General features: G+C 44.8%; 1 protein-coding gene across 6 annotated transcripts in view; it reads left to right on the top strand.

Annotated features, from left to right (window-relative positions):
* The window catches only part of EPN1 (epsin 1), a 1,407,891-nt gene that overhangs the window by 716,405 nt on the left and 671,561 nt on the right, over positions 1-19,925 (top strand). For 5 of the 6 annotated variants that reach the window (XM_044080699.1, XM_044080717.1, XM_044080688.1 and 2 more), the window contains one exon: positions 5,192-5,284. The exons of the other annotated variant lie outside the window; for it this stretch is intronic. In XM_044080699.1, coding sequence (XP_043936634.1) covers positions 5,192-5,284 — 93 coding nt within the window. The remainder of the gene's footprint in view (positions 1-5,191; positions 5,285-19,925) is intronic. 6 annotated transcript variants of the gene reach the window in all.

Here is a 19,925-nt window from a genome sequence, read left to right as displayed (position 1 = left end):
GACCATGACATCCCTCGCTGTCGGTTTTGTGCCTTATTCAACCCCCGAACTATTCATCGTCTGTTTATTTTTGCAGCAAATTATTTTGGTACTCTGTTTAACTATCCAGAAATGGCTTTGGTAAGCCATGCGACTACTGACATTCTGAAAAAACGTAAAGATAAAGGCAGAGACAGACCGCATTCCTCCAAATCTGCTGATGACGCTTCCATTAAGCTAGTCGCAAGTTCGCCGGTACTCAGTGAGGCGCTTTAGCAGCCCCTAATACCCACTATTTCAGATTCGCAGGCCTCTACTGAGACCCATTTGGAGTCCTGTATGCCGCAAGATGCTTCTTAGACTGTGGAACCTGCGGATGTCTCTACCTTGGATGGGTCTGGAGCCACTGTGCAGGCACCGGCTTCTGAGGGTGTATTCAGGCCTACTGACTTGCATTTCAAACAGACGCCATCTTCTTCAAGGCCTAAACCTCGACCCACGCCTAGAAAACCAACGTCCAAACCGCATGGTCAGGCCCATGTGCCTAAAAAACAAATAAGAATGGCTGAAGACCTTATTACTTTAATTAGGGGAAGCCAGCCTTCACCCTCTAAGCTACCTGTAACTGATTTTCCTTCTGATTATTCTGAAATTACTTTTTCTTCTGATTATCAGGATTTGCCGTTAACTACTTAAGAGGATTCTGATGCAAAGGATTCCATTCCCTCTGCTTCCCCTGCAGAATATTTTTCTTTTGGTGAAACCTTGCATACTCTTAGGGAGTATTTCCGCTGGGAAAGCCAGGATTACTCTAACTCCAAAAAGAGGCTTAGGGAATTCTTACTCCTCCCTCAACACAAACCTTTAGCTATCCCTCCTGTCCTGGACATTGTCGATGATGCCTTCTTGGAGTCTAGCCTGGCTCCAGACACTTTACCTCCAACTCCCATGAAGCCTGACAGGTATTACAGAGTACCTGACTCTCACAAGTTCCTCTTCAAGAATCCTACTGCGGACCCAGAGACAATTTCCCAAGGACCTAAATGCATTAAGGCTACTACTGCCAAAACCCTACCCCTTCTGCTAGAGATTCCAGGGCCTTGGATAGATGGAGTAAGAAGGTATACACTTCTGCTACTTTGGCCATTAGGGCCTTAAGCTGCCAGTTTCATATGTTAAAGTATCAGCAGCATATTATGGGACTACTTAAACAGAAATTGATGATTCCTGACTGTGTTGAAAATAAAGAAATACAGGATTTAATGCATTCTGCTGAACAAGTTGGTAAACGTACTTTGCAATGTAGTTTTTGACTCTTTAGAAACATCTTGCAGGGCTGCTGTCACTGAGTCTGTACTTAGAGGGCATGCTTGGCTTAAGGAGCAAAATTTGCCAGATCATGTTAAAGCTAAATTACTGGATGTTCCCTTAAACCAAGACAGTCTGTTTGGCAACATAGTAGTAGTAGTCCATAAAAAGATGGAGGACAAAGCTAAGTCTATGCAGACTGTTAAAGATTTCCTGCAAGTACAGCCTCCCAGATTTAGTAGGCATTGCCCTTCCAAGAATTGGTCCTTTCCTGTCTCTCCCAGGCCTTCTCAGTCCAAACCCAGGAACAGCAGACCACCTAGGCTACAGTCTCAAGGTACTCACAGGCCTAAGCAGTAGGGGGCTCCCACTTCCAAAGCTGGAAGTAGTAAGGCACCCCCCTATGGAAAAATGTCACAATGACTTAATCTTAAACATTCCAATGCCTGCTCAACTGTCTGCTCCCTAAGGGGGAAGGATCTCCCTGCATACAAAAAACTGGGAACTCTGCCCAGGACAAATGGGTTTTAAATATAGTTTTCCAGGGATACAGATTCCACTTCCACACCTTACCAACCCCAAACTGTTGCCCAGGCCTACCCCCAAATCAGTGGGCAGAGGCTCAACAGCAGGTTCTCTCTCTTCAAAGTATCAGGGCTATTCAACCTGTCCCAGCAGAAGAAAGGGGACAAGGTTTTTACTCAAGACTTTTCCTGGTACCCAGAAAAGATGGCTCCTGGCATCCTATCCTGGACCCTTCTCTATTCTGAACACCTTTTGGGTAATCCCAAAATTCAAAATGCTAATACTTCAACAGCTGCTTCCTATGCTAGGCAAAGATGCCTGGTTGGCAACCTTAGACTTAAAGGAAGCTTGCCTGCACATTCCAATAAGGGAATCTTGCAGGTAATACCTATGCTTCAGAGCAGGCTCCATGCACTATCAATTCTCTGCACTTCTCTTTGGCTTATCTACTGCGCCCAGGGTAATCACAAAGTGTCTAGCTCCAGTCATTGCTTTTTGCAGGCAAAGAAATATTCAAATGTATCCATACCTGAACAATTGTCTAATTCAGGCAGAAAGCCAGGGCATGCTACTAAAACATCTGGCATTTGTAAAGAAACTTCTAACCTGACTGCGGTACACCATAAACGAAAAACAATCTCATCTGGTACCCTGCCAACAAATTGTATTCCTGGGAGCAAGCTTGAACACAACTTCCCAGATGGCTTACCTCACGCCAGAGAAACAAGTTTATTTGACAGCCTGCTTCAAACTACTGACCACCGAGACCCAGCTGTCTTCAAGGAAAATCCTGCAAGCCCTGGGGTTCATGGCCTCTTGCATTCTACTAATTCCATATACAAGACTGCATATGAGGAAACTACAATGGTATCTAAAAAGCCTATGGTGTCAACATACTCAAGACCTGGAATCAATTAATCCTATCATTCCTTGTAGTTCCTTTAGTGGGCAAGAGGCCTGCTACCACAACAAGGGGCTCCCATTCACTCTACCCCTTGCCGCCCAAACCCTAACAACAGACGCATCAGACTATGCATGGGGGGGCACACTTGGCAGGGCAGTGCATTCAGGGCAAATTGAACCCGAGTCAGATGCACCTGCATATCAGTCAAAAAGAAATGTTAGCTGTACAGAATTCCCTGACAGCCTTCAAGGACCACATTCTTCCAGGACAAGTATTGGTAAAGACAGTCAACACCACTGTTATGTGGTACATAAACAAGCAGGGGGGAACCCACTCGTACCCTCTCTGCAGACTAGCCATGGCTCTGTGGAACACAGCCTTGAGCTACCAAGTGCACCTACAAGCTCAGTTCCTGCCAGGCAAGTTAAATTCACTGGCAGACGATATAAGCAGAAATCTCATGGACCCACATGAGTGGAAACTAGAACCAAACATATTCAACCTTTTGAGAAACAAATGGGGAAATCCAGAGATGGACCTGTTTGCCTCCCTGCAGAACTGCCAATTGGACAAATTCTGCACAGGGACTTCCCACAATCAACCTTGGAAAGTGGATGCCTTGTCCTTCACCTGGGAAAGCCTCTCAGTTTATGCCTTTCCCCCTGTGCCTCTCCTCTCGAAAGTTCTGCTAATGATCACACAGGACAAACCAAGGACAATACTGATTGCACCAGACTGACCACGCCAGCACTGGTACCCCCACTTGCGCAGTATGTCGCTGCTGGAACCATGGCACCTGCCTCAGACCCCTTCCCTGCTGCCCAGCAGGAGGGCCAGATTCTGCACCCTCCGCTTCAAACCCTGAACCTTGCAGCCTGGCTAATTCCTTGAGCTCTCCAATAGCATCCCTCAGTAAGCAGGTGCTAGATGTCATTCTGGAAGCAAGGAGGCCTAGTACTAGAGAATCCTATGCTGAAAAGTGGAAAAGATACTGTTCCTGGAGCCAGACTCAGGAGATGGGCACAACTGTGCCCAGCTTTACCGCTTATTCTTCAGTACTTAACAGAAATGCTCCACAACGGCCTTTCCTTCTCGTCAATTAAAATTCATGCCTCTGCCATTTAAGCACATTATAATACTGAACCACCCCTCTTCTCTCACCCCCTGCTAAAGCAATTCCTCAGAGGGGCCAAAAATTTAAGACCTCCCAGGAGAGCCCCTACTCCAGCCTGGGACCTGAACTTTGTATTGGAAAAGCTCACTCTGCCTCCTTTTGAGTCAGTGCAACTGCAGAGTTGAAATTCCTTTCTTGTAAAACAGCCTTCTTTCTAGCCATCACTTCAGCAAGAAGAGAGTCTGAATTACAGGCCCTCATTGCAGTGGAGCCCTTCATCATCTTCCATGCAGACAGGGTGTCCCTCAGGACCATCCCTTTCTTTATGCCCAAGGGTGGTGTCTAGTGTGGCCCTTAATCAGTCCATTCATTTGCCTACTTTTTTCCCAAATCCACAAAACAAAGGAGAATTAATACTGCACTCTTTGGATGTGCACAGACAACTTAGATTTTATGTGGACAGGATTAAGCCTCTCAGAAAACCTGAACAGCTGCTAGTTGGCTTTGCTGCAGGGTCAGAGGGGAAGGCCATTTCAAAGCAAACCATTTCTAAGTGGATAGCCCCTTGCATTCATTTCTGCTATAAGTACCATAGATAACCTGCCCCACAGGGGATAAGATCACATTCCACCAGGGCTGCATCTATCTCTACCTCTACACCCTTTCTCAGAGGTGTACCTACCCAGGGACATTCTAGAAGCTGCTAACTGGAGCTCTGTACATACCTTCACCAAGCATTACCACATGCCTATTTTTTCTAAATCCGGAGCTGGTTTTGCCACTGCAGTTTTGCAGGGCTTAATAGCTGGTCCTAATGCTCTCCAACTTCTTCCTCCCTTCCATAGCTTTGGGAATCAACCCAAAAAAATGTAATGACTGTAACAGTGAAACAAGAAGAACATAGTACAGTTGTGTACACTTACCATAAATGCAGTTATTCGAGTGCATTCACTGTTGCAGTCCTGGTTACACTCCCTCCAGCCCCCTGGCTTCTCTTGGCTATACCTTTCTTCTTGTTTAATGTATTTCAGCTTTCTGGTGTATTTGCTTTTTGTTGGAGGTGTAATCTAACATATAATTGCTTTCCATTATGGGGCACCTGACATCTGGGGCAAGAAAAACTGATGTAATGGCGTCGGCTGCATGTTTTATACCCCTGACGACCTGACATCATGGAAGAAGAGACAGCACCCGATGCAGGACCCAAGACTTTGATATTCAGGCCAGCTGAGGGCTACTTGTAGGCAGATAACCCAAATGTAATGACTGCAACAGTGAATACACTCGAACATCTACATTTATGGTAAGTGTACACAACTGTACTTTTTAGCTTTCTAATTTGATTTGTTCTCTCTCTTTAGGAAGAGAGAATAAGGCGAGGGGATGATCTTAGACTTCAGATGGCATTGGAAGAGAGCAGAAAAGAAGCGCCAACCGTGTCAAAGAAGGATGAGGTAAAATACACCACCACTGTTTAGGCAGGTTCAGCTGTTGTATTTATAATCCTCTCCCTTTCTGCTTACCCTTTTGTTTATTTTGTTAGTCGGGTAGGTGTAATGGTCAAAGGGCCCTTTTGAGCCATGACCTGAGTTGATTAACAGGCAGTACAGTGACAAGGTAATGGAAGTGCATAGGCAGTAATAGGAACACACACACATACAGGTTCATAGGACAATACTAGGCTATTGGCCTGGAGGCCCTTATAAGCTTAGCCAATAATTTTGCCCATGTTCCCACAGAGTCAGCACTTGTCTCCCCTGTCGAGCAGGGACACAGGTGGGATCCCAGGGGTGTATTTTTTGTTTCCCATCCAGGTTCTTCTTAGAGGGCTAGTGAGGTACTCTGCTTGACATGGAGAGGGAGTCTATTCCACAGATAGGGTAGTCTTTGTGATACAGATCTATCCCATCAAGTTCTATTAATGTCACAGACTAGGTTGAGGCTTTGCGTACATTAAATGTGTACATTAAGGATGCATGTTACAACAATAAACAGTCTAAATAGTTCAGAGCACCGCATGTAGAAGTGAAGATCAAAGCAGTTTAATATACTCCACTGAAAAGGAAAATTAATTATTGTGTAAGAAACAGTACAGTTCCTACTTTATTGTATCAAACACACTTTTGAATGTTTTTATTTTCACTTAAGATGTAGCAGTCATAGGCCTTTGCAAGTTGCAAGCTACATTTGGTTCTGAAATTTATAGAGTCAATTTCTTTACATGAGCACGTTCCTCTGTGGCTAACACACAGGTTGGCTTTTAAAGAATTAAGTCAGCTTGTGAATCTTGAGAACAGAGTGAGTAGTGACTCTGTCTGATCTATTTTTGTGCGTGTGGGAGGGCTGCTATATCCCCTGGTTACTCCAGGGGTAGACTGGAGCAAGGGTGTCGGCATGGTCCTACATCTGCCAGGAAATTTTGTTATTTGTGGGCCACCCCTGGTTTTCCTGCCTTCCTTTGGCTGCTTGGTTATGTCATGGGGCGTGATGTACAATAGGAGCATGCGACATGCCCCTCCTCCATGGAAACTTAGCATTTTCCCAGCTCAACCCCAGCCTTATTTATTTATTTTACATTTGTTAAACGGGGGTGTCTGAATGAGCCGAAAAGGCCCTTTTTCAGCAGAGGCCCGGGGAGAAAAGCTCCCCAAAGAAAAATTACAGACACATTTAGTTATTTAGACATGATCAGTATACACACAAATTACAAGAGACATGTTTTTACAGTGGTATGCGGCACATCAACAGTTACAGTGGAGAGAACAAAAAAATATTAATTATAAAAATAAATGTAATTAATAGATTTGTGGTGTACTGCTGAAATTTGGAACATAGGTAGAATACATACATAGTACACAGGTACAGTACATACATTGTAGATTAGCCAGTGTTTGTGAGTAAGATTGAAAACTATTATCAAGTACTCTAGGTATAGTATGTATACGTTATCCGCTTTCACTAGCCTAGGGAGCAATCATGGCACTGCCAACTTTGCTTGAGATGTTGCCTGATGAGGTCTTTAAAGGAAGCTTTGGATGATGTATTTTGAATGCTAGTAGGGACAGAGTTCCATTTTATAGCCACTGAACTACTATATAGCACATCTCCAAAGCTATTGTAGCTGTTATGATTTCTAGTAGTAGTTTGCTTGATGATCTAAGAGGCCTCTTGGCTGAGTGATGTACTAGGTTTTTGAGGGCAGGACACTTATTGGGGAGGTAATAGATAGAATGACAGAGGCAGAGCTGATTGTAGGTTAGGAGGGTGGCCAGTTCAAGCCAGTGGAGTTGTCTCAAAGCAGTACAATGATGAGTTCTATATGAGCAATTTGCAACAAAGTGGGCAATTCTGTTATAGCAGGCTTCCATTTTGCTTAGTTCAGTTTTGTTGAGATTAGTCAGAATGGGAGATGCATAGAGTAGGGTAGATAGAAGTTGGGAGCGAGCAATGGCTGATCTTATGTTGTTGGTAAGAAATGGTTTGATGCGGTAGAGTGACCCCAGTTTGGCATGTATATTTTTAATAGTTAAGTTGAGATGACTATCAAATTTTAGGTGGGAGTCTATGGTTATTCCCAATAGCTTAGCCTGTGCCACTGGAGCGATTGGAGTAGCATTTGTGGAGTAGATAATGAATTGACTGTTATCAGTGTTTTTGTTAGAACTGGTTATAATCATAAGCTGAGTTTTCTTTGGATTGAGGATAAGTTGGGCTTTGGTAAGGTAGTTTTCATGGTCAGAGAATGCTAGTTGAGTTGTTTGCAGGAGGATGGGAATGTTTTGTGCAGCACAGATTAAGGTAGTGTCATCATCTTAGCCAGGGACATTATGGGAAATACCCACATTACCACCTCTGGATGGGCACACAATTTGATCATCTGCTTTTTTATTCATTTGCTTTGTTCATTCCTCCTCCATACAGCCTTGGATGTTCTGTTTGATCTCCAAATTTGCCCAGCCCCAGATCCCTGTAATATTTTATCAGGTACCAAGGACCTAAGTCAGTCTTGTGGTAACTTGGTGTGGGGCCTTTGAAGAGAGGGATGCAAAGAAAGTTGCATGTGCAAAGCAGTGCACCATCAGTACCACTGTGGCCAGTCTTTAACTCTGAGAGCAGCTTGTGCAATGATGTCATTGTGGCCTGCATGCATACTCTGAAATGTCCACTGAGACTAACTAGATATTTCCCATACCTGGGATAGGAGAGCTGGCAATCATTCACTTCATCCTGTCTTCTCCATTAGCTCTCCAAGTGACTAAATCCTTTCCTGAAGTAAATCTTGCCTGTGCACAATTACGTGAAACAATTTCATTTTAAGTCTTTGGGGAGATGAGCTTCTTGGTGAAGCTGCAACAGCTTAGATGCATGTTGCCAGCAGTTGGGGGGAAGCCTAAGCAGTGATTGAGGATCCATTTAGACTTTGAGTGAGAGGGCAGCGTTACATGAAGTGGCTGGAAGGAGAAATAAACCTACATATTTTACTTTACAGTGACCTGACGAATATTAGTGTTATGACTGGAAAAAGGGAGGATTACTAGCATGGCATTTTTGAGATCATGGAGTAAGGAGCTTAATTCCAGTTCATAGGAGATTACTAGGCTACCTGCTTAAGGGCTCTTTAGAAGCCTAGTCAATATAACATGTTTTTACCCATTATATGGCCCCTAGGGGCAAGTCAGTGGCATGGATTTGTGCCTGTGCACTGAGTCTCTTACAGATTGCCCCTGTCCATAAGGGACATACACTACCCCAGATGCAAATTTGTGATTCCCTATCCATTGACCCAAATTGCATTTGAAAAGGGCCAGGGAAGGGCTGTAGTTAATGTGAATAGGAAGCCTTTTCCAGAGAAGGGTCAATCGCTAAGACATATTTCTCTCCAGCATGTTTTGGTTGAGCCGCTAAATTTAAATCCCTAGAGTGGGTGATCCTCTTGCTGTTTGACTTGCGGATGTGTAGCAGCTCTATCAGGGTTGGATTTGTGAGTGCTTGCAGGTTAGGCATAGGTCACTCCTTAATAATCGGTAGGAGACAAGAGTAAAGGGATAAGGCTTTTAGTCTCTCCGCATAGTTCATGTTGTTTACACCCTGTATTTTCTTTGTGAGGACCCTCTGAGGTTGCTCCAGTTGCTGTAAGTGCCTAGTGAAGTACATGCCAAATGGTGCACTGTACCTCGGTTGTTGGTCTAATGAGGGCCGAGTACAGTAGGACTATAATTTTCCTAAATCTGGATGCCATACCTTTACTTGTAAGTTGTGCCACATAAAAGGAATTCCTCCCCACTTTGGACACATGGCAGTCAAAGTTTAGGGTACTATCTATCTGTGTACCTACATCTCTCACCTCGAGTCCACTCTAAGGGGAGTGCTATTGATGTAATTTGTAGGGGTATTCAACTTCCCAAAAGGTATGAAAATGTTTATTTTTGCATTTAGTTTTAGGCCATGGTTATTTGTACGATCAAGACCATCCTGGAGGGATATGTACAGTGTTGGGTGATTAAATGATTGCCCCCAGCTTGCAGTCTCCAGCAAACTGCATTCAGAGGCCTTCCACATTTGCCTTGACATCAGAGAAGTATATTCCAAACAGAAGTGGTCCCAGTACTTGAGCCCTGTGGCACACCATTAGTAAGTTATCCTCTTGCTGGATCAGGATTCACCTACTTTAATCAGGTGCTCTGTTCTTCGAGCCAGTTGACTATCCAGCTGGTGATGTAGTGATTTATGCTCAGATTTGTGAGTTTATTTATAATACCTGAGTGGGGAATTGAGTCAAATGCCTTGGCCAGGTCGAGGTATGCAGCATGTACTTGTGAAGACTGATAGAGATGGGTGAAGGCTGCCAGACTAGCCAGATAGAATTGTGCAGATAATTTTGTCATTTGTAAATACTGTGAAATGTTGAACGTAAAACAATGTGGCAACATTGCCCTCTACTGTAAAGAATGCTAAGTCAAGCATTTCTTGTTGGTCCTTTGAAATTAAAATTACTTTGTCTATTCCTTTGAAGTTAGAATTTGGAGACGATGAGTCTGGAGTAAGCATCCTGCCTATTGTTTTAACTTAAGGAATAATTACTAGAATTTACATGTGAAATGTCCTTTATTGCTCTAAGTGTAAAAGAATGTAAATGCCGTTTCTGTCAGCCTGGGAACTCCGGAAAGTGTAAAAGAGATGATGTAGTGTTTATCAGAACTGCAATAGCAATTTAAACAGAGAATCAGAAGGCATTAAGCATTTTTGTCTGACTATCCAACTCACAGCACTACCTGTTGCTCTCTGTAAGTAAGTTATTTTAGAAGTGTGTTTTCTTGTAGCGATAGCTAGGAATTCGAAAGTTTAGACTGTGTTTTTCTTTGATGTCAGAACTGTACTACTGATTTATTTTAAGTATTTGTGTGATCACTGAACTCTCTTGACTAGCACTGACTGTGTAGTAGAAGGTATTGTCTTGTGGTTTTAATTATTTATTATTAAATATTTTAAAACCTTTTAACTGTGGCTGGTTTGTGTAGAGATAAGTTAAGCTCTAGAGTAATTGCATATTTATAGAGTTTATTGTACAAAGCCACTCTAAGCCTTGACTGATTAGTCACACATCAATTGGATAATAATATTGTGCAGTAATAAATGGACACCTTTTTAAGGCTGATAATTATTAGTGGGTGATGGCAGCTGGTACTACCGTATAGTCTGGGTAAAAAGGGGCACAGCTGGAGAACCTGTGCCAGCCTTCCCCAGAAGTGTTTGTGTGGTTGTGTAAACTCTTATCTCAAAGTGTGTCTGTGTGTGTGTGTAATCTACTTGGGCAGGGACAGAAAGCACTGGTTGGACAAGAGAGGGTACTGGAAATGTTAGCTTGCCTGCTAGGCTAAGATCTGGACCTTATAGCTGTGCCAGTGGGGAGTCTTACTGGGGACCTGGGGAGCAAGGGAGCGACCAGCCCCGGACTGACTGTGATCTCTGTGTGCTCTTAAGGGAAATTGCACTCTACTGTGTGTATTTGTTATCCTTTCCTGTCATATGAGACGCCCCTCTCTGGTGTTAGTGGTGAGGACTGAGGCTCCTTCATTGCTTTGCCAGGGCATGGGCGTCGCATATTAACTGGTGGCAGTAGTGGGATATCCACCTCACATTAATTGGTGGCAGTGGTTAGGATATCCTCACATATTAATTGTTTGGCAGCGGTGGGCTGTCCACATCACATATTAATTAGTTGGCAAATACTAATTGGCTTGTAGTGGTGTGGGTAGAGTGAATCCTGTAACTTATGTACAGTGAACTTTGAAGGTGTTTTGTACTCTAAATCAGCCACGCAGTGAATACTCAGAGTTCAGATCACAATTGTTTTATTTCTTTTGTTAGCTTAGTCAGGGTGAGCAGGCAGCATGTCAGCAGAGGAGTATGGAAAGCTGACAAGGAGCCAGCTGGGGGAGATGTGCCAGGCTAGGGGACTGGTGCATAGAAACCTGACTAAGGCAGACCTGATTGCAGCCTTGGTTACAGCTGCATCAGAAAACTGCAACCAGGAGGAAAGTCAGATTGGCAGTGGTGATATAATTCCCTCGGAGAATGGACAGCTCAACCTTTTTGCAGTGGACTTAAAAATCCAGCTGGAGCTAGAGAGACTTGAATTGGAGGCCAGGCGTGTGGAATTAGAAGCAAATGAGAGACTGCGACGTTTGCAGGCTGAGGAGAATGAGGAACTGTTACGTCTGCAAGCTGAGGAACAAGAGAGACAGAGGCAGCATGAGAAGGAGATGCTGACTCTTTGCCAGAGTCATAGAGGTAATGGGGAAGGGAGAACTGGACCCCAGAAGCACAAAAGGTCAGTAAATTCCTCCTGCAGTTTAAAGAGGAGGATAATTTTGATAGTTACATTCATATGTTTGAGAGGGTATGTAAACAGTATGAAAGTTGACCAAGGGCTCAGGGTACGGTTCCTGACCCCCTTACTCTATGGTAAAGCTGTAACTGCATTAGCTAAAATGTCTGACATTGCATGTTTTGATTATACTACTGTTAAGAAATGTCTTAGTTCTGTTTAAGCTAACACCTGAAAGGTATAGGAAAAAGTTTCGTGAGCATAGACGCAAGGCAGATGAAAGTGTGTGCGAATATGTTGCTGAACTCTGAGCACTTATTTCCAGAGGTAGATGAGTGAATGTCAGGTCACCACTTTTGAAGGGGTGGCAGACCTTTTGGTGAGGGAACAAGCCCTTAGCACTTTGCCTGATGATATGAGGATCTGGTTAGCTGATAGACAAGGTGCTATTTCAGATGAGTTGAGGAAGGAGGGAGATCTATACCTGGCAAGCAGGGCAGCCCTGCACAGGAAGGGGACCCCCAGTACTGCTCATGGGTCTAAAGGAACCCATAGTGGGCAGCACAGACTGCCCCAACAGAATCTGCCAGTAGCAGGGGAAGCCACTAGTCCAGGTACACATCCAGGAGCTAGGGTTAAATGTTTTGAATGCAACCAGTGGGGCCATGTGGCATACAGATGTCCACAAAGGCAAGGTGGGGAACCAGAGGTGAGTTAAGACAGTAAGTGGGAAAGACAAAATACCAACAGTAGGTTGTCTTGAGACAGCAGGGGTACTAAACTACCATGCTGCAGATGTCTTGAGAGGGAAGGATTTGGATGAGGCAGTATCATGTGCTTATGCAGTTACACGCGGTCAGGCTAGGAGACAAGCATGTGGGTTTGGTAGCCTGGGGGAGACCCAAACGGACTACATACTTGCAGCCAGGACTGGTGAGGTGGTTACTTCAGGGAGGGAGCTACTCTGTAGCAGTGAAACTGAATGTGAGCCACAACTGCTTGTGGGTACTGATGGTCCCTTGGACAGAGTAACTGCAAAGATAGAGGTGAGTAGTAGTACCCAGGCTGACAGTGAGGCACCACTTTCTGAGGATGCGAGACTTCCTGTGGAAGGGGGAGCTGGGAAGGGTTACAGGGAGAGAGTTGAGACAGGCTCAGCTCTCAGACCCTACATTGCAAGGCCTAAGGCAGATAGCTAGGGAGGTACCTGATTCTCAAGGAAAGGGAGAATCTGTATACTGGGACAAAGGGTTACTATACAGAGAGTGGACCCCTGAGGAGGACTAGAAGGTGAGAGAGTACAGCAGTTGGTAGTACCTAGAGCCCTACCGTCTGGCACTTCTAGCCATAGCCCATGATATTCCCTTTGCAGGTCATATGGGTATAAAACGTACAAAGAGGCATATTATGCAGAACTTCTATTGGCCTGGAATTTCCAGAGATGCAACATGGTACTGCAGGACTTGTGAGCAGTGCCAAAAGGTAGGCAAGGCAGGAGACTAGGTGAGAGCTCCTTTGATGCCTTTGCCTGTGATTGAGGAGCCATTTCAGAGGGTAGCTATGGATATTGTGGGTGCTCTGAATACCCCAAGTTCCACAGGGAAAAAGTATATCCTAGTGGTAGTGGATTATGCTACACGATACCCTGAGGCAGTGGCTTTGTCCTCCATTGAGGCAGAGAAGGTGGCAAATGCTTTGCTAGAGATTTTCAGCAGGGTAGGTTTCCCAAAAGAAATACTGTCTAACAGAGGTGCCAATTTCATATCAGACCTGCTGTATTGTCTGTGGAAGTCCTGTGGGGTGAAGCTCATGAAGACCAGCCCCTACCATCCCCAGACTTATGGTCTTGTTGAGAGGTTAAACTCTACAATCAAGTCCATGCTATGGGATTTGCAGATCAGTTTAAGAGGGAGTGGGACAAATATTTACCCCATCTGTCTGCTCACAGAGAGGTTCCCCAGGAATCCACAGGTTTTTCACCTTTTGAGTTGCTGTATGGGCATAGGGTGAGGGGATCTCTAGATTTAATTTGAGATGAGTGGGAAGGTGAGTGCGAGTCTCACAAGGAGTCTGTTGTGGCATACGTCCTAAACCTCAGGCCAAGGCTCAGGGAACTCATGGGCTTGGTCCAGGAGAACCTGGCAGAAGCCCAACATCAGAAAAAGTTGTGGTATGATAGGAATGCTCGAGCTAGAGAGTATGCTGTGGGGCAGCAGGTAATGGTTCTCATTCCCGTCAGACACAACAAGCTTCAAGCAAGGTAGTAAGAAAGGTAAGTGATGTTACCTACACGGTGGAACTGCTAGGCAGACGGCAGGGACAGAAATTACACCATGTTAACATAATGAAACCTTACCATGATAGGGGGCCCTTGTGCTGAGCATTTGCAGTGGATTGCAGGAGGAGTCTGAGGGAGATCTGGGGCTGATCTCCTCAGTGAGGTTCGAGCTAACACCTCAGTGGAAGGGGTAGCAATGTCCTAGCAGCTGTCTTCTACCCAGGTTCGAGAAATCCGAGCAGTGTTGCAGGAATTTGAGGACATGTTCACTGGGAAACCAGGGTGCACCCACCTGGTGCAGCACCAGGTGGATACAGGACCCCAAAGGCCTATTAGGCATGCCCCTTATAAGGGTGCCGGAGAGAGTCAGACAGACTGATGGAGGAGGTACAGGAGATGTTGGAACTAGGGGTGATTCAAGAGTCCAACAGTCTTTGGGCTTCCCCAGTGGTGCTAGTGCCAAAGAAGGATGGCAGCACCGGGTTCTGTGTGGACTACAGGAAATTAAATAGTCACACAGAGTCGGATGCTTACCCCATGCCTAGGACAGATGAGGCCCTAGAACAGCTGGGTGGGGCTAAGTATCTTACAACCACTGATCTTACCAAGGGTTACTGGCATGTGCCCTTGACTCCCAGTGCTAGAGAGGTCAGCCTTTGTGACTCCTTTTGGCTTGTATGAGTTCACAAAGATGCCCTTTGGCATGAAAAATGCCCCAGCGACGTTCCAGAGGCTGGTAGATCATATCCTAGCAGGAGCAGGAGGGTTTGTCCTTGCTTACCTAGATGATTTTGTCATCTACAGCCATTCCTGGCCAAGACCACCTTCAGCATGTCAGGGAGGTGCTGGGCAGACTACAGAGGGAAGGGTTGACCTTTAAACCGGGCAAATGTCAGGTAGGTATGGCGGAGGTCTCCTACCTAGGACATAGAGTGGGGAGTGGTAAGCTAAGGCCAGAACCTGCCAAAGTGGAAGCTATTCAGGCATGGCCTACACCTGTTACTAAAAAGCAGGTGAGGGCATTTTTAGGGACAGCGGGGTACTATAGAAAGTTTGTCCCCAGTTATAGTACCATAGCTGCTCCCCTCACAGACCTGACAAGGAAGAACAGACCAGATAAGGTAGTGTGGACCCCAGCATGTGAGCAGGCATTCCAGAAGCTTAAAGAAGCTTTGGGAGGACCCCCTTTGATAGCCAGTTCAGACTACAGCAAATCATTTGTTGTACAGGTGGATGCTTTGAACTGTGGGGTTGGGGGCTGTACTTAGCCAGATTTCTTCAGAGGGTGAAGAGCACCCAGTGGTTTCTCTCACTTGTAGGCTCCAACCCAGGGAGGAATGCTATGTATCTGTAGAAAATGAATGTCTAGCCATAGTGAGGGCGCTGCAGAAACTTCAGCCTTATCTGTATCGAAGAAAATCCACTGTTGTGACAGATCACAACCCTCTAACATGGTTAAACAGAGTCAGTCAGCAAAATGCCAAGTTGCTAAGCTGGGGCTTGGGGCTGCAAGAAATATGTCAGTGCAGCACCGGAGTTGGATTAGCAATGCCAGTGCAGATGGGCTCTCAAGACAGGGAATGGGGTGGGTACACTCAGACCTAACCCTCTCAATCGGCGTTTTTCAAGGGTCACTTGAAAATTAGCTTGAGTTCTCCGGGGGGAGAAATGTGAAGACTGGTAGAGATGGATGAAGGCTGACAGCCTAGTCAGATAGAATTGTGCAGATAATTCTATAACTTGTAAATGCTCTGAATTGTTGAACTTAAAACAATGTGGCAACATTGCCCTCTGCTGTAATGAAAGCTAAGTCAAGCATTTCTTGTTGGTCCTTTCAAATTAAAATTACTTTGTCTGTTCCTTTAAAGTTAGAATTTGGAGTCGATGAGTCTGGAGTAAGCAATCCTGCCTATTGTTTTAACTTAAGGAATAATTACTAGAATTTACATGTGGAATGTCCTTTATTGCTCTAAGTGTAAAAGACTGTAAATGCAGTTTGTCAGCCTGGGAACTCCAGGAAAGTGTAAAAGAGGTGATGCAATGTTTATCAGAACTGCAGTAGCAATTTAAACAGAGAATTAGAAGGCATTAAGCATTTTTGTCTGACTATCCAGCTCAGAGCACTGCCTGTTGCTCTATGTAAGTAAGTTATTTTAGAAGTGTGTTTTCTTGTAGCAAAAGCTAGGAATTAGAAAGTTTAGACTGTTTTTCTGTGATGTCAGAACTGTATTACTGATTTATTTTAAGTATTTCTGTGTGATCGCTGAACTCTCTTACTAGCACTGACTTGGTAGTAGAAGGTATTGTCTTGTGGTTTTAATTATTTATTATTAAATATTTTAAAACCTTTTAACTGTGGCTGGTTTGTGTAGAGATAAGTTAAGCTCTAGAGTAATTGCAAATTTATAGAGTTATTGTACAAAGCCATTCTAATAAGCCTTGACTGATTAGTCACACCAATTGGATAATAATATTGCACAGTAATAATTGGACACCCTTTTAAGTAGCTGATGATTATTAGTGGGTGGTGGCAGCTGATACTACCGCATAGTCTGTGTACAAAGGGGCACAGCTGGAGAACCTGTGCCAGTCTTCCCCAGAAGTGTCTTTGTGGTTGTGTAAACTCTTATCTCAGTGTGTGTGTGTGTGTGTGTGTGTGTGTGTGTGTGTGTGTGTGTGTGTGTGTGTGAGCGTGAGCTTTGTGGACAGGGGCACGAAGCACTGGTTGGACAGAGGGTGCTGGAGATTTTAGCTTGCCCACTAGGCTGGGATCTGGACCCTATAGCTGTGCCAGTGAGGAGTCTTACTGTAGACCTGGGGAGCAAGGGAGTGACCAGCCCCGGACTGACTGTGATCTCTGTGTGCTCTTAAGGTGAATTCACTTTACTGTGTGTATTTGTTATCCTTTCCTCTCATATGAGATGCCCCTCTCTGGTGTTAGTGGTGAGGATCGAGGCCCCTTGATTGCTGGGCCAGGGCACGGGCGTCAGTACTGTTACCCTCATCCATGGCCTTAGTGACCTTCTCAGAGAAATCCATCAGATTCAGTAGGTATGACCTGCACTTGACAAAGTTAAATTGGGCTGGGTCCAGTGTTTGGAGATCTCCTGTGTCTTTATTTATCAGGTCCATGATTATTCTTTCCATGGCCTTACATACTAGTCAAGCTTGTGGGTCTTTAATTTCCCGGTCAGTAGATGGTCTCCCTTTATGCACAGGGGATGACAGTTGTCCTCCTCTCTGTCGGGACAAAGCCATTCCAGCGGCTGTGGTTAAGTAGAATCCTAAAGAGCCTGATAAGTCCTGATTTAAGCTGTTTGAGCCAACCTGGTATATTGTCAGGCCCCATTGAAGCCATGTTTTTAGCTTTACAGAGTGCAGTAGCAACCTGTTCTTTAGTGATAATTGCCAGTGGAGTGGCGGACACAATTTTTTGAGGGAGAACTGGGGGTGATGGGAGGTCAATTCTGAGCTGAATTTGTTGGCCAGCAGATTTGCTATGCCTTCCATCTGAATATAGGTGATGCCATTTACAACTTGTTCTGCACATTGTTGGGTGTTGCCCTTAAGCTTGCGGCCTTAACTGAAAAATGCCTTAAGTTTATCATTAACTTTGGAGGCTATTTTTACCTCAGTCTGCTTTCAGAGGGACTTAACTTGTACTGTGATTCCCTTGTTTAGAGTAATGAGCCTTGTTTCTCTGTTGTGCACATTCCCTCTTGTTTCTCAACAGGATTTTTTCTTTTGTTGTTCAACCTATTAATACTAGGGATCCACCAGGGTGGCTTGTTTTTTTATGGTTTCACCTGGGTTTATTTCTGTCTGGTACTGCCATTTTTATGTAGTTGTTATATGGTCATACAGGGGTTTTGTGTATGCCTCTGCATAGGGTTCTATGTTTTCTGGATTGAGAGAGCTTGGAAACTAGCTATGCCATCCCTTAATAGTGAGTTCTTACCTTTTTGGGGTTAGGTGGGGTGACTAGTTTTACCTGTATTTCAAGGGAGATTGGTTTGTGATCTGATCTTACTAGTGAGGTTCATAGGTTCATAGGTTCATACTAGGCTATCTGCCTGAGGGCATTTATAAGCCTAGCCCATAGTTTTGTGGCTTACGCCACCCCTTAGTTTGGTGAAACTATGCCCATTATTTAGCTGTGCCTCTGTCGAGCAGTGACACTGAGGTAACCCCTGGGGTGTATCTGCGATCTCCCATCCATTGGTCAAGATTCCTCTTGAACACGGCCAGTGAGGAGCTCTGCCTCATAAACCGGGATTTTGTTCCACAGCATAGGGAGTCTTTGGGTGATGAATCTATCCCTCCAGCACGTCCTATTGCTAACCGTGTTGAGGTTTAAGTCACCCGCTCTTGTGGCTCTGAGGGATCTAGATTTTTTGAGATGAAGCATATTCATCAAATCTGGGTTTGACATGGCCTTGTATGTCAGGCATAGGTCACCTCTGAGCAAGCGGTACGCAACTGAATATAACTGGAGTTCTTTCAGTCGTGCAGCATAAGACAGATTTTTGAGACCCTTTATCCTTTTGGTGAGGAACTTTTGTGGCCTCTCCAGCTGCTGTAAGTGTCGGGTCAGATACATTCCGAATGGGGCATTGTACTCTATCATTGGTCTGATGAGTGATGAGTATAGGGAGACTATGACTTCCCTTGATCTAGATGTGAATCCCTTCATGATAAGGTGGGCAATGTAGAAGGTCTTCCTAACTACTTTAGCAATATGAGTGTCGAATGAAAGGCTACTGTCAACCTGGGTTCCCAGGTCCCTAATAACTTCTTCTGTGTTCAGGGATTGCCACCTATATGGTAGCTAGGGTAACCTTATTTTTCCCGAAGGGTATGACTATGCATTTCTTGGCATTTAACTTGAGGCCATGGCTCTGGCACCAGTTATCCGTTTCTGTGAGACCCTTCTGAAGGATATCTATGTCGGATGTGTTCTCAACTACGGCCTAGTTTGCAGTCATCTGCAAACTTTGTCAGCCATAACCCTCCTGTGTTTGCTTGTACTTCAGAAAAGTAGATGCCAAACAAGAGTGGGCCCAGGACTGAGCCCTGTGGGACACCACTTGTGACAGGCTTAGAGTCTGACATGGCGCCAGCAACTCTGACCCTGTGGGTTTTGTCACTCAGCCAGTTTGCAACCCATCTTGTAATGTATGGGTTTACATCTAAGTTGATGAGTTTTTCAATGATACCCGAGTGGGGTATTGTATCGAAAGCCTTCGCCAGGTCTAGGTAGGCTGTATGGACTGCCTTTCCTCGTCAATGGCCTTGGTGACTGTTTCAAAAGTCAGCCAAGTTTAAAAGGCATGATCTGCCTTTGACAAAGCCAAACTGGGTTGGATCCAAAGTCTGCAAATTCCCTATGTCTTTATTTATGAGATCCATTATGATCCTTTCCATGGCTTTGCAGATCAGGCTTGTCAAGCTAATGGGACGGTAATTTCCAGGGTCGGTGGAGGCACCGCCTTTGTGGAGTGGGACCACAGTCGCTGTGCGCCACTCCCTGGGTACATATCCGGAGGTGAGACTAAGATTAAACAGCTGTCCTAACTGTGGGTTTAATTCCTCGTTGAGTTCATAGAGCACACAGCCGGGGACACCGTCAGGTCCCATGGATGCTGTGTTCTTTGCTTTGGAGAGAGCAGCTCTCACCTGAGCATTAGAGATGTTTGGGGGGCTACAATCATTTGGTATAGATATCTCTTCTTTAGGCGGGGAGGGTGGGGAGAAGTTTGCACTGAACCTGTCAGCCAGTATGTTGGCAATGTCTGTAGGATCAGTAATCTTCACATCATTTTGAACTAATTCTGAGCATATCTGGGACTTTCCTCCTAGGTTTCTGACATAGCTAAAGAATGCCTTATGGTTGTCTTTAGAGTCCTTAGCTATTCTTTTCTCAAAATTAGCTTTGGATGATTTTATGAGAGCTCTTAGCTTTTTACTTATAGTGATCATCGGTGTCTTA

This window comes from Protopterus annectens, chromosome 1.part1 (assembly GCF_019279795.1).
Source record: "Protopterus annectens isolate FY-2018-M chromosome 1.part1, PAN1.0, whole genome shotgun sequence".
Taxonomy (NCBI): domain Eukaryota; kingdom Metazoa; phylum Chordata; order Ceratodontiformes; family Protopteridae; genus Protopterus; species Protopterus annectens.
The sequence above is the reverse complement of the archived record's forward strand: the minus strand, read 5'-3'. Positions and strand labels throughout refer to the sequence as shown.